Genomic DNA, 18,689 nt, shown 5'->3' on the forward strand with positions numbered 1-18,689 from the left:
GACAACAACGTTTCACTAAACCTAATTAATTTTTAGATATTTCGAAATACATATTTCTTAGATACATTAAGAATAATAGAAATTTCGTATTTTTCTAGAAAGATACGAAAAAGTTAAGGGTTGATTGATTGTACATTAGCTACATAAAATAATTCTGACACAAAAACACATTGAAAGGTGCTCTCCAATACTTTTACCGTACCTATGTTCATTTATAAGACATTCTTTACTTTATATATTTAATGTCTTGTGTGGTGTGGCTCTTTTGTTGTCTTATCGTATACATATCTATGGGAGTCACTATGTGAAATCAATCAATTTATCTACTGACAAAATAATAAATGAGTAGGTACTGCCTCCATAGAATTGCTTGAAAAAATAATATAGAAATTACTGAATAAACATTATGAGTAAATAATTTTTAATCGTCAGTCCCCCTTTTGAAAGAAGTAAATTTAAGCTTATTAATCTAGATTTAATAAAAATTGTGTCTTAATTTAACTACATCTACAACTATTTTATACAATTGAATAAGAAATTTCGTGTCATCACTACTTATATTATTTTGCTAATTTCTTCAAATTTATATGCACCATTCATCAATCCACTACGATTCGTTAAACAACGCACTGAGCTCGATTTCACCTAAAGATTAAAGCGTAAAGCAGACTACTTCATAAGAAGCTAATAAACAAAACAATTAACATTAGAATAACAAAGTCGCTTTGTAACGAAGCTGTGTCTATTGCCACTTTCTAGAACGTTCTTTATTCGTTCAAAATGTTTAGCACCGAAAATCGGGCTAACATAAACGAACTGCGATTCGAAATGCAAAAACTAAAATTAGACCGTCCTTTCGCTTGTCAAACAACATTGTACATGTAGAAAGAACTCTTTGCAGGTTTTAAAAGCATAAAGGGGTTGACAAGTTGCTCTGTGAGAACAAAATAAAAATAAACGGCAATTTTGCAGCCTATATACAAAGTGTGACCTGTTCATGCCTTTCGCTTATCAAATTTTCCCGGATATTCGACAGTTTTTCAATTTAAAACGATACAATTGATTTAACAATGTTAGAAACAAATTGTGTGTAATAATTTAGCACGCCACAAATAAAAATGTAGTTTGTATTACTATTACTAGTGCCTATTTTATAACAATTTTATCACTTGTTTTTTTTTACAATCAGTCTAAATAAATGTTGAAATTCTATGCTTAAAGAAATCAATTTTTTGTCGCGTCGTTACATTCCTTTTAAATAAAAAGAATAAGATATCGAAAATTGCTATGTTAGTGTATTAATTTGAGGAAAATGTTTGCTGGAGATTTAGCCAGTTCAGCTTAACCATGCGGGTCATTATTAAATTCAGACTTAAATATATTTTATGTTCTTGTTGTTTTTATAAGAGCAGACAAGGGATCAGATGCGTCACCAGATAGTAAGTGATCAGAGTCGCTCAATAAGCACTAACAACGCCAGGGACATTGAAAGTGTATTGCTGCCCTTTGAGTAAATAATAGACTAGTAATAAAAAAAAACATATGCACATAAACTTTACGTATATCAATATATAATTCTAAATAAACAAAGATAGCTAGCTAGTACTAACACTGTTTTGTTATTCAAAGTTTTTTCTTGGGACGAGACATAAAACGATTTTTCATCTTCCACGTTTTGCTCCCTGAATGAACATTCACAATGAGAGTGAAAATCTTCATTTATATAATGCTAAACTGAAACACAGGTGTTTCTTTTAGTATAAATAAGAAAATATATTGAAAAAGTACAAATAAGTAAACACATAGAAAAATGTGGACACGGTAGGGTGCTTGTTAGCGGTCTAGACACATTAATGTATTGAATTTTTAAAGGGACGGACATTATGTTCATCGAAATTTATTTTATAGACACACTACCTTTTGCCCGCGGCTTCGCACTCGTTAAATTCCGAGTGGTTTAATAGATGTTATTATAGATATAAACCTTATTCTTGAGTCCTCTATCTATTGATAAGACCCCATCAAAATCCGTTGTGTAGTTTTAACGATTTAAGCATACATCCCTATGAATGCTTAAATCTTTAAAGCGACAGACAGAGGAAGCGACTTTTTGTTTTACATATAGATTTTATGCTATTAAAAAGCTATAGTGGCTCAGTGGCGAGGACCTCGGAATTCAAAATCGATAAGTCGGGGCTCGAGACCAGGCGAGCATGCTGGAAGTAAATTGATTTTTCAATTTATCTGCACATGTGGATAAAATAACCTCTGCTCGAAACGGTGAAGCAAAACATCGTGAGGAAACCGGCGTTTCAAATTGACGACGTGGTAAATTGCAGTACGTATCATCATCATCATCAGCCCATATATGATCCCACTGCTGGGACACAGGCCTCCTAGGAGGGTTTAGGACATAATCCACCACGCTGGCCAAGTGCGGGTTGGCAGATGTCACATGTCGTCGAACTTTTAATTCTTGGACCTGCCGGTTTCCTCACGATGTTTTCCTTCACCGTTTTAAGCAGTGGTGATGTTATCAATATGTGCAGATAAATTGAAAAATCTCTTTATTTCATGCACGCTCGCCCCGGTCTCAAACCTCGACATATCGATTTTGAAGTCCGAGGTTCTCCCCACTGAGCCACTACTGCTTTTTTAGTATATATATTCTTTTCTATTTTTGTGTACCACAAGCGAAGCCAGGTCGCACCGATAGTAATTTATAATATCCTTTTTTAAGTCTTTTATCGCAACTGAGCCATCACATAATCTTTTTTTATATTCGTCCCGGAGCAGACACCCTAAATAGAATCGATGTTGAATATTTATGAGTTTACGTTTGCGAAACAGGAAAATGTCACTGACGAAATGGCGTTTTATAATTGGTGTATTTCCAACAGTAGTTCCATGTATCAGGCGGTAAGTTATCATAGGATAATAGCTGTATATACATATATATATATTCAAATTATTATCTATCCGTGCGATTGAAGTAAATCGGCCAAACGTATCGTAACTAAGATAAAGCAAGCAGCAAAAAATGGTAACTCATATATGGTTATTTTCAAAGATGAATAAAATTCACATTTATTTCAAAGTGAGAAAAAAAACAATTAGTTCCATTACCAAATGCGTTTTTCAACTTACTCAATTTTATTACAAAGATTTCAAGTCATAAAAAATTCTAAATAAATCAATGTAATGGTTAATGAACTACGAAGATATTATTTTATTGTTCTCGTTATTAAAATAAACAATTACCAATTTCCAGTAATTATTAAGAGATGTGGAACATTTGTTATGCTTCGGGACTTCATATAAAATCTGTCTAAAACAAGAAATATATAAAAAAAAAAAACACGAAAATTTATAATCATTCCAATACCAATGCTTTGTTAAAGCAATACTATTTTATCTACTGTCTAGACTTGATCATCTAAACTTGCAATAATATCTGGTCGTAAAAAAGGTAGAAAACTAAAGTAATGGTCCCTGAAGACATGGCGCCGTGAGGCAATTTTGGTTTTAGTTGGACGCTTATTCGAAACATTAAAATACTGAAGTGTTTGTGGTGTGTTTGTTGTATGGACTATTTGTATTTAATACCTTATTAAATGACTATTTGTGAATTCTGTATGTTAAGTAAGATTAACGTTTATGACTGTAACAAGGAACTCGCACCGGGTAAACTACCACACCCCCACAAAATATCGGACTGACATAGTAGCATGCTATTGTGTTTCATTCAGTGAATAAGTGAGCATGATCCGTATATTTTTCGTCACACCTCTCAATCCATACTTTTATACCCGTCGCCAATCCTTTATCCCTTGCAACAGCAACGCATTTTCAGCGGCCCTATCTTTGCAAATGTTCATGGGCGGGGGTGATCGCTTACCTTCAGGCAAATAAAATAAGGCACCAGCTCAGTTGCCCGCCTTTACATAGTAAAACTATGAATTATTTTTGACAAAAATTATTTATTTAATTAGGTACATATTTTAACGAGTAAACTATTTCATTCAGCGTTTTAATATTAACATAAACATAAGTATTAAGTATTAATACATCATCGAATTCCTTAACATCATGATGACATTCTAGACATAAATTGTTTCAAGTAGAAATCGTATTTCCAGTAAGTAAAAAAAAGTATTCTAGGAAAAGGAATATTTGAAAAGTCTGGTCTAGAAGTTACAGGAAGATATTTCAAGCTCAGCTTACAATACTTCTTTTTTCCAGCTTAGCAAGCATCGTTCCAAGATACAGGCAAGTTTTTCTAACGTACATAAAACTTTCACGCTCTTTGTATATTCGAGAACAAAATCAAACGAATTACAAAGCATTTCTCTACTCAAAAAGATTTAAAATATTAATTTCGGAATAATTAAGCCTCCATTGTTTTTATAATAAAAAGACAAAGACCCTTAATTGGAACCTCTTTTTCTATTAAAAACGAATATAGTTAAATGCCATTAATATATATTGTTAGCTTTTTCAAACTGAAACAAAAAGAAAACACAGGCTCATAAATTACATCTCAAATCAAACTGTCTTTTAAACCAGCTACGAGAAACAATGGAGTAGTTAATGTCAAACATTGTTTTAATTTGCCAGTTTACATAAAACAGATTAGCAATACACTACTGAATATATAAAACATTCAGCATTGTTATTATCACTGTGTTTTGCACTTTATTTTTTCGTTTTTCATTTGTTTATATTGAATGCAGCGATCTTTTGTTATGCTCGTAATTCAAATTGACTTTGTTTCAGTAAAAAGTATTTACAAATAACAATTATTATTTAAAAATTAATACTCATGTAACTTCCGCACGTGGTTTTGTTCGCTTGTGCTACAAAAATTTTATACTACGTGGATTGTCGAAGAAGCACTGTGGCGTTTTTTTTACACGCTTTTTATTAGCTTCACCTGTATGTTTGTTTGTTTGTAACCGACTTCTTTGGGCGCGATTTTGACCCACTTTAAACGGCCAGATTTCGTTCAAACTTTGTAGATTTATTGAGGACCGATGACAATACACTAATTTGATAAAATTATTCCAGTTTTCAATTTGCAAAATATGATTTTTGTTAAAGCGTGTTTTTTAGTTTTTTTAAACTATTATATTTTATTTATGACCTGTATACGTATACATAGTAAACTTAAAACAAAAAACCTGTGTTCAAACCTCCTTCATTTTTAAAAACCTATCCGATCACACATCATAGTAATATATCCCCCGGTTACATGTTTGAATGGAATGGAGCCTACAATTGGAACCTAATATTAATCTATCGCCATGTAAAATTTGACAAAATATACCAAGTGGCTTTTACGTGATTGACGCACATACAAACACATAAGCAGAAAAAATTACCAAATATTTTTTGGGGTCTATAACATTTCCAAACTGCACTTAAATAAAAGTAAAGTAAAGAAATGGTCTGATTCTATTATATGTATGTATATTGTCGGAAGTGAATTTTAGTGAGTCTCTTACTACACTATTTTCATCTAGTTATAAAAATATAGAAAGATACCCAAAGGTGAGTTCATCTCAACAGTCATATAAACTTCAAACTTCTGAACTTAAGATGTGCAGTTGTCCCTAGCGTGTAGGTGTAATAGAAAAACTTTATTTACCCATACACCTATCTACACAAAATTGCGTCTACGAAACGTTCGTACGAAAGTTCGTAGTTTATATCCCATTATAAGCATGAGAACACCAATTGTTTTTACCTCAAAACTCGAAAGTTTTAACTCAAGTGTCTAGAATGAAAACTCATTTCGAAGCACTTTTTATCAGTAAGCATCGCTATATTATCATCAATCTATGTCTTATAAACAATGCTTTTGTTAAATAATTTATTAAGAAAAGGCGAGCGCTCTTAGCGCCCGAAACGATTCATTAAATTTTCAAACTCCTCATTTGGCGACAGCCCGCACATTCTGAGGTTAATTTTATACGACCTTCCCAAAAATGGAGGGGTTCTCAATTAGATTGTATTCTGTTTGGCTTTGTTGCTAGAAAACTCGGTTTTCGACAGATTGGCGTGATTCTTTTTGTGTTTGATAGGATATTACTGTCATTTGATCCCATTTTTAATCTAAAATGGTACACAAGGACGTCGGCCGTGAAGCAAAGAAATATAGTTTCGAAAACTTTGACCTTTCGAATATTTATGTCATTTATATATTAGGAAAGAAATATTTACGAGTATTTCCATGTGTGCAACTTTTATCATTATTTTTCTGTTGAGGTTTTTTTGCTAATTACATAACATTACGCATGTAACTCATATATTTTCAATAAATGGACGGCACAAAAAACGACACAAAATTTAATTTTTTTCGAGCATCAAACAAGCAACCTCTAAAATATAATTTTAGATTTCTATTTAATACTTCGTAATTGGACATTTTATGTACTATTATTTCAACTGAAATTAGAACATTTTATGTAATGTATCAAAGGTATAAATGTTAGTCTCTAATTACAAGGACTTAAAGGTATACTTATAAACTTAACTCTATTACGAACACTCCGTTGCTTCATAAAACAAACTAATTGTTACAATCACCCGTTAACTTTGCATTGTCTAGTGCGTGAACTGTTAAATCGATAATAATATATTATGCAAACAAATTTCCACTTATAAAAGGTGAATCTTTTTTGTTCTTACCTTGCTATATAAATATCTTAAGCCGACACTACTACTATTGGTTATAGTTGAATATGTTACTGTAAGAATCCGATAATTTTCAAACCCTCAGTTTAACAAGTAAATTGGAAAATAAAAAAGGGGAAATATTTAATCATTTATCATTAGAATTAAATAAATACTACATTTTACCTGTGACTTAAAATATGTTAATTTCTTGAGCAAAACAATGAGTACTACTGAATCATTTGTTTTAAATTACTGTCAGCCGGAACCTCAATAATATTATGTATATGAGAGTTGTAGTTCACAGAGAGCGAAAACACTTGAACCCAAACGAAGTGATAAGAGTGTTATCAATAGATAATTATTGATTTATAGATATTGTTACTAAAGATCTTCCTAAGGTAAACCCCCAGTTTTTTTAGACTATCTTGTACCATTCAGAGTTGATAATCTCGTTTTACATGTAAACTTTGTCATAGAATTAAATATGGGTACGTTCCCTCATCTATGAATTATAATATATCTATATCATCTATAAAAATATGGTTATTTTTATACATCACACGTATTATCATATCATACATAATTTTTACAGTAGAGGGGACGCAAACCTGCACCGTAACTCAATAGACCCCCTGCACCTTAACCAATAAACCACCACGTGTACCAAGTTCTGTAGCGAAATGCCCTAAATAAATTTTATTTTATTCGTAAATTACTGCCACATAAAACACGAGTTAGCATGCAGCCGTGCTCGACAACTAATACTTACTTATAAAAGTTTCCAGCTACTAACAAGATCATTTAGTTTCGTGTTCACTACAAATTTTCTGGGAAACTCTTATCTTTCACTTGTAAAAGCGCATCTCGCTGCTACCGAAAGAAATCTGTTATTATTTGTTCTAGTTGTACATCGTTATTCAAGTAACGTTGAAGGTTTTAATAACGTGTTAATTATAAATGAAACTGTGCGTGGGCTACATTGCTGACAGCTTTGTTTGGTTTAAACTCAGCCCACCGCCTCAATTGTATCCCGAACATCATTACGACAATAATAATTAATATTAATATGTAGCTGTAACAGATAAATTAAGTAACAGTTGTAACCGTTTGTAACCTTATATTTTTCAACTCTACAAAGGTATTGAGATATGCTTTATAATCCCCATGAAAATAATACATAACATACTTGGGTACAAAGCGCGGGAGAAGTGCCAATAGGTCACTTAATACTGAATTTATCATTTTATAAAGTTTTTTGATTTCATAACGCGAAACAGGCGTAAGTTTTGCGCCTGACGGAAAAACGACGGGGTAATAATATCAGTGGTATTATAAGTTTGATGCGTGTGTGCGTGTGGGACTTATGTTTACTTTATTAATAAAACGTAAATAATAATTTTACTACAATAATAAGAGTATTCAAATAGATCACAGAGAAAATTATATAAAAAGAGTATAAGAAGTTGCTTTTTGCCTTCAAAATGAAACAAATTCATCCAACCCATACGCTCCAATAGCATTTTTGTTTTCTAGACCAGAAAAATCTTTTGTACATCTTTGGTACTACTCGAGATTCTAAAATCGGACCAAATGACAACAATTCCCCATCAAACACAATAAGAATCACGCCAATCGGTTGAAACACAGAGTTGAAAACACAGACGAATTGAAAATCTTCCTTTTTCGGAACGTCAGCTAAAAATTAAGTCTACTTATATTATATATCAACTACTATATAGCTTCACATGTGTTAAATTCGGAGTAGTTTTAAATATTTGAAAATTAAAGACTTTTTAACGGATCTTAAACGTGATTTTCATTATATTATTAACCCGACGTTTCAAACACTTTACAGCGAGCTTCTTTAATTTCTAAATGTATAATACTCGCATAAAATCAAACACATATTTAAAACATGTTATTATACATATACCCTCCTCTTAAATCAATCTGCCTATAAAAAAACCAACAAAATCCGTTGCGTACTTTCAAGATACATAGAGACAGATAGAACAAACGATTTTGTATTATACTATCTAGTGATACGCTGAGACTAACTGAAATGCTCGGTACTGGCACGGAAGGCCGCATGTCGACTAGTTCCCTAATAGGTTTTCGGTTGAGAGAGCACGGAGATAATCGGCGAACAAACTTGGGATACATTTAAACAACTAAATGGACTTCTTTCACTATGTTTTTCTCAAACTATATAAGTTACTTGAATAGTTGAATACATGAGATAACTCTTGTTTTTATTCTATTGGTAAATATTGCTTTCATATATACCAGTGGCATAATTTATTGGAAAATAGTTTGTGATAGCTCCTTATTGTACGGATGTATTATGGTGTCACATTACTTTTTTTCATATTTGCTATTTCATTTCATATTTCCATTAAACTACGTCAAAAATTAATCCTACTTAAAAGTTATGCCCTACGTGTATGTTTTAGGAACGTGTATAGTAGCTATATATTCTTTTGAATGATCGGTGACGGAAAGCCTACTTTAATTAATAATATGATGAAAAAATCGCGTTTGAAATCCGTTAAAAAGTCTTTAATTTCTTAGCCTACTTTCATTTATTTTAATTTCTATTATATACCTATTGTTTTATGTTTTTCTGTCTTAGAAATAATTAAACTATCATGGATTATAGCTCGTAGTATAACTCAGCGAACCATATTCCCATTTCAATTAAGGTAATTTAATTAAGTTTATATTGTATAATTGATTTGTGGCTCTTAGACTGTAACAGAATTATTGCATCGGACGTAGCACGTCTGCCGTCTGACATCTGACAGGGTCATATCTAATATAATATTGAACACGATAATGTCGTCACTATCATTAGTTTGGGAGCAAATTGCGTATAATAGGTTCGAATAGACAAAGAGCTTGAGTAAATATTTAAATTGTAAAATCGTTGGAATACAATCTTATTCGCTAGGTTGTAAACTGTCGAAAATTGATCCGTTGCATTTGTTTACCAAGGGACGCTTTATTTTACATTAGAGTATTATCGCAAGTATTTTTATATTTTTATATTTTCTATACCCGTGAAATGTGAGTGAGGTGTACGTTATGATTTGATGAAGACCCGCTTCGCGATGCTTCTATTCCTGCTAGTGTTTAAAATAAACATAACCTTATTCATATATCGAATGGCCATATCACACTTTAACAGCTTCACGAAGTTTATAATCTATCGATGTGAAAATGCTTCGTTAAATTGTAAGCAGTATGTTAGGGATCACAATTTTTCGACAGGTTGCAATCTCGCGTGAATGTAGGCCGTGTTTACAGTTTAACGTTGTCTAATAAATGATAACATGATAATTAAAAAGCTGTTCTTCAAGCTTCAAGCTTAAAGCTAAGGCTCTGAAGTTACATTCTCATTCAAAGAAATGTTCCATTTGCCTCCAAAGATATGAACATTTCTTTTCGAACGTAATCAAATCATAATGTTATATCTATTTCCTTTAGATTTCAGTCGACCTTTTTTTCACTACGAAATCGATATAAAAGTGATCATCATGCGTCTTGTTTAAAATGCCATTATAAGTAATCGTTAATTATAGGTGTTTTATTTTAATCCACATTGCATTTATATTGAGATTACTTAATTGTCTTATTCATATAATATGTTACTGTTAAGATTTACTATATATTATACTACAAATATAAGCAAATAAATTGCATGCGTCATGCTTCGCTAAAATCTCATCCGTATAAGGTTAAGCCAAATTATCCTATCAGCAGCTCCTACGCTAATTTGTATTAAAAATCGATAAAAATCCTTACCCAAACTCGCGTCGTACGTATTCATATATTCTGACGTCATAAATTGTGATACAAGAGCTGTTTTTCCAACACCAGCATCGCCCAGTAATACTACCCGATACTTCGGTATCTGAGGAAAATATATATGGTTAACATATTTCTAATGGTTGTTTAATTGATAACAAATCTTTAATACGCTAATTAGGTAAAAAATCCTCAATATCCCTGATGCACTTTTTGCCTATTAGATGAATTTAATAGAAGAACATAAAAAGCAAACAGTACATTAAAAAAAAGTAGGCGGCCCTATCGCTAGGTAACTATCTCTACCAGGCTATCCTTAAAATCTTAAAATATCCTTAAAATAGAAGGAAATAATTCGGGAGAGAATCTACAAAAACTTATAAGTCTCACCGGATCTAGTTCATCATCATCCGGTGTGGTGAGGCTGCCGGAGTCGACGGGCCGATATCCGGAGCAGCACGAGCCGTCGAACGGCGACCGGTCCGACGCTCTGCGAATAAGCATTATTGTCTATAATCATTTTATTTTATTCACAGTTACGTATTAGCTTATTTGTTCGTAACCATTAATGTCGCGAGTCCAACTCGCACTTGACCTTTTTTATAAAACATCTACAATCGGTGTCACAAGGTTATTATTTCGTGAATTGCGTCTATTAATACCAAAATATCCTATTATAATATATAATAAATTTGTATTATCATATATATATATATATATATATATATATATATATACAATGAATTTGTATTATCCATTTAAATTAATTGCTAATCATTTTCTGTAACATATGACAAATAACGTAACATTTAATCAATTTAATTTCATGTACAAATAATATTATTATTGTAATCATGAAAGGATTAATTGGCTTTCAATTTACATTGTAACAAGAGAAAATGTATTGTAAGGCTCAAATTATAAAAGATATATTCATTAATAACTGATTTCATATAATGTAAATGATAATAAATGTACCGATTACTCACTCGTTAATTCGTTGAGAATTTTTGAATTTAATAATATATCTCTTAATTTATTTAAAAAGACTTGCAAATAATCTTTGTCGACTTTATTTTGTCCACATATCATGTTTCTACACATCCGGCTTTAATTTAAATTTGGAATTTGGATTGTTTTTATTTTTTCTATCATCTTCTTTTGGCCAGTTCGAAGCCTCAAAATAGAATAAAAAAAATTTCCATTTAAATATTTATATTAGCAAATATTACACAAATAGAAAACACGGTAAAAATAAAAATAAGCAATGACGTAGACAAAATTTAGTCAATGAAGAAAGTGAATATATTATTTAAAAAAAAAGATTTTCTTTATTTCTTATTTTACTGTGGGGATCGAACTGCCAACCGTCTGCCGCATTAGGGTCATTAAACTCAACGCCAAACTGATCAGGTCACATTATCACAGTCTGTTTATCAACCGACGTCAAAAAACGCAGGCAATCAATTCGCCCGTATTTTTTGTGTTTGTTTTCGTATAACTTTTTACTGGATTAACCGATTTTTTCTGACAATTGGAAGGCGGTTATTTTTTTGTTAAAAATAATCACTCATTATTGATTAAAATTAAATTAAATGCTTAATTCGTAATTGTGCTAATTCGTGAAAATAAAATCACACGAGTAAACTTTATAAGTTGAATAAATATGCAAATAATATAATTCCTGAAAACGGTTCCTCCCAGAAGGATTGTATATATTATGAGAAAAGTAAATTTGAACATGTATTCCTAAAATACATATCAAAGTATTTACGTAGTGTACATATATTTGACTATTATTTTTTTTATTTTATAGCGGGAAACCGAGCTAATGGTTCCTTTGATAAGCTTTCACCACTGCCCGTGAATATTCGCCGAGGCAAGTGCGTCAACTAAGGCGTTGCCCACTTAGATGTAAGGGATAATGACGGAAAGAAGGGATTGGGAAGACTGAGGAAAATGAATGCTTTGGCTCCCCCAATCACCGAACGAAACATAATATTCAAATGCTACTATTTCAAGCCGATCTGTGAATTTCCGTGGGGCATGGTACCTTCCCCGGTGCGAGCTGGCCTAATAATGAGTAATTATTTCACAGATAATTAAAAATGGGTACCTTAACTTCCTGAAATATAATACATACCTTTATTAAATTTTAACAAGGGTGAAGGGTTGTTATAAATTTAATATTCATATCTGTGTATGTATGCTTATGGATACCAAACGAATTACCGAATTAAAGTGTGATTGTTTTTAATTGAAAGACTTATAATATTACCGTTTATCTATCAAATACTTTTTAGCTATAATAACCGTGTCGAAAATGTAGATCACGAAATCTAGAATAAGATTTCAACCAATATTGACATAGTTCAAATATCCACTTGTATAAATATAATTTCGTCGTAGTTTTCTTTATATTTTTCAGTTGTTTCCAATATTTTTTGTAACAGTATTTTTGAAATATGTATTCACACGTGCCTAACATTAGGTTCGGTTTTATTTAACATTACGAATTTGTAAGAAATCGAGTACAATGTGGGTCAGGTCACGGTAGACCACAATCACTCACTATTATCTGATTTATACGCATTTGGCGCCATTTTGAAAGCATTAGTATTGTCAAGACATCCCTGCAAATTGTGTCCACGTCACAAATGAGAAATTGTTCAAAGTCAATTAAGTTTTATGAATGGTGTGGTGATTAATATTACCTATAATTAAATATGGCTTATTATGAACACTTGATTAGTAAGAGTAAAAATAATTCAGATTTCCATGTACCGTCATAATGTATTCGTGAAACTACTAGGAAAATAAAACGAAACGAATGCTTATTTTTCACAAGAAAATAAAACCGCCTTCAAATTACCAAAACTATACCATTTTAATGGGGCAATACATGAAGCATTAGCTTTCAAATTAAAAAAGAACCATCAAAATCGGTTCATCAATCGAAGGTTCGTAAGTAATAACCGAATTAAGAAGTTCATCCTTTTTTAATTTTTAGTTTTATAGCATTGAAATGCTTTATAAATTATAAATTTTGAAAGAATAGAAAAAATTTGATCACGAGGCGGGACTCGAACCCGCGTTCTTTGCCAAACCGTAGCAACGCCTAGCCTCTCGGCCACCCGTGATCCCGCCACAGTAATCGAATTTCTTCTACTCTTTCGGTTTCATGTGCCTAAGGGGCACCCCACGCCATCTATTGAGATGATTAAGAACCATCACAACCAATACGAAACATTATTTTCAATGATTACAATATTGTATCGATGGAACGCGGCTTTTGTTAAATTTAGTAGAAGAAATTCGATTACCTGGGCGGGGCGGGGGTGGTTGATTTTTTAGGATTAAAAATATACATTTCAACGTACCTGCTATTAGTAGAGTTGACAGAAGTATTCGAACGGCTCCGTCGGTTGCAGATCGAGTCGCCACAGTTGACCACCCCCCCTTTGGTTGTGATGGAGAAGGTCCTCAATCTATACAGGTCGTCTGATAGACGCGGGTTATACGGCTTCTCTGGGAGGGAACACACACGGGGTCTCGAATGTTCTACAACTGTGAAATACAATAAAAAAAATCTTAATAAACATATAGGATGTACTGACTGACTGATCAAACGCACAACCCAATCTATTGCACCGAGCGGGCTAATAGGCATTTCGATTTTTACATATTCACAAGGAGATAAAATAGAGGATAAGTTTATATATAAGATATGTAAGAAATCGAACCCACGGGCTATAACTAGTCAATAAATAAATATAAAATACGTTGATTACTTGTATTTACAAATGTTCGTAGGTGGTCGCTTACCAAATGGCGGCCCACCATCTCCTTAGTCCATTTTACATAGTAAAAAACGTACGATTGTGGTCTTAAGTAATATAACACTCTCTCATGAACATTTCCAGTAGTCTTACGATGATGTAAAGAATTGATGAATTTCTTTAACCACTGTATATCGAATTATAACATTTTTTTTTTATGTTACAGTCGGCAATTGAGCTCCATTAATTATCGCTTACTATCAGGCGTCCCACCAGCTGGTAGGACGCCTGGATAGTAAGCGCTACCACCGTCCATGAACATTTGGAGAGACGTATAAATGGATTGCCGACTTTTTGGGAAGGATTAAGAAAGGATTAGCGATAGGAATAAAGGAAAGGACTGGGAAGGGTAAGGAAAAGGATATGGATATGATATTATATGATGTATAACTTGAAATAAGATATTCTTTATTTTTATAAAGCACAGCCGTGGGATCATATTTGTGGAATCAATAAAGTTATAGAATAAAGTACATTAAAATACAGTTAAATCTTATTCTGTAAGAAATAAGACACGGACAAGGGATGTACCCCTTTTCAAGAAAATTATAACGTTGAATGCTGTTAATGACTGGAACTCCAACTATATTTTCTTCAATTGGAATACACTTGTTTTAAATTTATTCTTTTATTATAAATGCGAGTCTGTTTGTATAACCTACTTTCATTTTACTACTAAAATTTTAGTGCTTGGAGATAGTTAGAAGACTGAAGAGCGTATACGACATAGACTAGTTTTTACCGCGGTGAAAAATTTAATTCCCGAGGTAATTTGGTTAAACGACGCGCGTGATGCTTTATGAGGAAGAAGATTCTTAGTTTATATGAGATATCAGCTTCGAATTATGATATATATTGCCCGGATATCAACATTTCTGTTTTTGCTCCCAAGGGAGCATTTAATCGGGATAAAAAGTATCCTTATCACCCAAGTCAGCTCATACCCTGTCTGTATACTAAATTTCGTCAAAATCCGATTAGTGGTTTCAGCGTGAGTGACGGACAAACAAACAAACTTTCACATTTATAATATTAGTATAATGGATTATAATGTAATTAATTAGATGCAACTTATAGCATCTATTATATTCCTAATAATGTAATAAAGGAGGTAATCTATTCTCAGCGGCACAAAAAGCACGTAGACTGTAGTTTAAAAATTCATATAATGGTCGGTTTTTCCTTTATAACGTAATCCTCTTATAGTGGGGCTGTGTGCTGATCTAGTGGGAGATAGGGACGTGGAAAAATGCAAACTGTAAGGCTTCAAAGACTAATACGAAAGGGTTAATGAACTCGCAAGAGCTGAATATTAAGGTCGGATTGAATTGGAAAATTTAATAATGATGAATGATTCTGTATATCGATCGATACGTTTATTCTACTTTTATCTTATACGAACTAACTATCCAACTTATGTGTAAATTATTTTGTATATCTCTTTGTACGTGTCACTTGCTTGGAATAAATCTCTTATAATATAAAAACTCAGACAAAGAATAAAGTAAGTTAGGTAAACAGAATCACCTAACAATTAATAACTATAATAACCAGTATACTACCGATATAAAATACCTAATCAAAGGCTCTTACAAAAAACGCACATTAAAATTTAATAACCACGTAAAATCCGCCATTCGACCCATAGTAACGACCGAGCCATATTAATTTACAGTCTCAACTTAAACCTGAGTACGAAAATTAATTATTCCATACCTTTTACAACAGAAATTTCGTTATAATGTAAAATGTTAGAACAGATGTCAACACTGACGATTATTACAAAGGAAAATTATGTTTACACCTTGTAGAAATTTACCTAATTAAATTTGATATAATGAAAATTTTATCAATTAATATGGGCGCATAATGAGCTTTTCTTGTGCGTAATTTGATAGAAGCATATTAATTATAGGAGTTTAATAATTTTCACTTTGGTAAGAGTTACGCTATGCCTTACAAAGTGACTATATCTGTATGCATTTAACATTGTATTACAACTATTAAAACCATTCGTAGTAATTGTAATCTTCTATATATATAAAATTCTCGTGTCACAGTTTTCGTTGCCATACTCCTCCGAAACGGCTTGACCGATTCCTCTGAAATTTGGTAAGCATATTGGGTAGGTCTGAGAATCGGCCAACATCTATTTTTTATCCCGATATTCCTACGGGATACGGACTTACGCGGGTGAAACCGCGGGGCGCAGCTAGTATTCATATATTTAAGTTGTTACACTTACCGGGTAACTCTAGGAAATTAGATGTTCGCCGCTGTCGACCGCGCATTGTATTTTGAAAGTTCAAAGGCCCGATATCCTCCACTGAGTCGCAATTCGATACAGTGGATTCTCTTGACCCGCGTCTACTCGCTAAATAAGCTAATCCTCCTTTCATAGATCCCCTTCTCATCGGCGAGCATGGTCGGCTTATACTGGTCGATCGGGTTTGAGGCGTATCATCAGTTAAATCGGTCAAGTCTGATGTCGATTTACGGCAAACTCTTGATGACGTGGTTGTTGCTTCATCGTCAGCGTCATGCACAATAGCTGAGGGTGTCCCTGGCATCGCGTCAGTGGAATCATCAGTGTGGCTCGATATAATACTCGGTGACGTCACCAACCGTGGAGAGCTCACTGTGGAAGTGGAACTGTATAGCTTCCTCGTTCGGTTCGGGGAGACGTAGCCAGGGTTCGTGTGAATGTGCACTGGTGGGGGTTTGGGCGACCTGGACTTTTCACGGCGATGGTGTTTTAGTGAGGTTGTGTAGTGGAGGCCGTGTGCTCGATCAAAATTGCAGGGGCTGGAGCGTTCGGAGGGTGACTTTTGCTGATTGAAATTGAAATGTCTTGGACTCATGGGACTTCTGTGGCCGTGCGCGAGTGGGCTTTTCGGTGGCGCATGCTTGTCATAACTGCAACCAGATTGGGGTGTATAGTACCCAGAGGAAGAGGTGCTGGAAGTTATCGATGGACTCTTTTGCGGGAATATGAAATGCCTGGGGCTTTTGGGTGTGAGCGGTTTGGGAGAGAGCGGCGGGTAACCGCTCGGACTATTCAATGCCATCTTTGATTTTCACCTTTAGCGCCTCGGCTGAAGATTCATTTCCCGTTTGCCTGAAACAAAAAAAAAATCATATAGCTTTGTAAATTGTATTGAAACTGACCCTTGGTTTTCCCGCTCCTACTAACTATATGCGGATAACCCTGTCTGAAACACCGAACTGTCCATCTCTTCCTTTGACTACGCAGAAGACGCTGCGGACGGCAAACTAGTTAGTTAGTAATATGCTATTCAAATAAATATTTTATAAACATTTTACTATGAAGCATTTAAATATTCATTTTATTTTGCTTAACCGTATATGCGTGACAGAATATATATCTATTATATATAATATTAACTTGTCAAAGTAACAATGTCTATAATATAGATGTATAGTATTATGTTATCTGTGGTCTATAATATCACAGATAGTTAAGCACGATCCAAATTGTAAGCATATGCCTGAGCTACATTGAACACAAGTACTACCAAGAACATAAATTATTCATGGTTGAGTTTAATTAATTTATTATTCAGTTTAGTTAAGATTTCAATCTTAGTAGGTACTACGTGATTGATGATTCTCACGGGCGTAGTATTTTGGGCTCGAGCCTTGGTGTTGGAGGAAAAAATAAACAGTCCCGGGACTTCCCCGCTTCGTTCGGGAACTTAGTAGGGAAAACCCCGTATGTCTGTGACACTTGCGGAATAGGGTAAAAACTCGGGCAGCAATCTACCGTGGTTGAGACATGAAGAACAAATATTAATAGATATTGTTACTTTTTAGGGAAGTAGAGATTTTAAACGTTTGAATCATAAATTGTTCATTGTGTTACAAAGTTGATATCTTTAAAAAAATCCTTAAAAAAGTGTATAAATTCAGCCAGTCACTGAAGAAGAGTTAAACCAATACAAACAAAGATCAAAAAAACGAGCTTTCCTCTAAAATCTAAATAATATTGGACTATAGTGTAGATGATATTATCTCATAAGCACGCGCGTTTTAAATCAAATAGATATTCATTAAAATTAACGGCCTAAAATTTAAATTATTTAACGCGACAGCAAACCGACCGAAGTTTACCTACGTATTTTATCAGCCCTAACTTTCCATTATATTTCTGAAATTGAATTTTCTTTATTTATAAAGCGTGGTGCGAAATTTTGAATCAAGACGTTATTGTGTGCCGAGGAAAGTTTTATTAATTTTCGCTTAAATAGGTTTAAGGCTTAATAATCGTTTATAATAATAATTTCATTTATTCGAGCAACTATCAAGACTCATTTTGTTAGTAACAATATGCTTAAAAACTATGTT

General features: G+C 33.1%; 1 protein-coding gene across 2 annotated transcripts in view; it reads right to left on the reverse strand.

The window, feature by feature from the left end:
• LOC119837003 overlaps window positions 1-18,689 on the reverse strand; it is a 70,577-nt gene that overhangs the window by 20,824 nt on the left and 31,064 nt on the right. For both annotated transcript variants that reach the window (XM_038362482.1, XM_038362481.1), the window contains exons 2-5: window positions 16,570-17,442; window positions 13,866-14,052; window positions 10,876-10,975; window positions 10,483-10,591 (exon numbers count right to left, since the gene is read on the reverse strand). In XM_038362482.1, the coding sequence (XP_038218410.1) occupies window positions 10,483-10,591; window positions 10,876-10,975; window positions 13,866-14,052; window positions 16,570-17,392 (1,219 nt within the window). In that variant the 5' untranslated portion in view covers window positions 17,393-17,442. The remainder of the gene's footprint in view (window positions 1-10,482; window positions 10,592-10,875; window positions 10,976-13,865; window positions 14,053-16,569; window positions 17,443-18,689) is intronic.

This window comes from Zerene cesonia, chromosome 26 (assembly GCF_012273895.1).
Source record: "Zerene cesonia ecotype Mississippi chromosome 26, Zerene_cesonia_1.1, whole genome shotgun sequence".
Taxonomy (NCBI): domain Eukaryota; kingdom Metazoa; phylum Arthropoda; class Insecta; order Lepidoptera; family Pieridae; genus Zerene; species Zerene cesonia.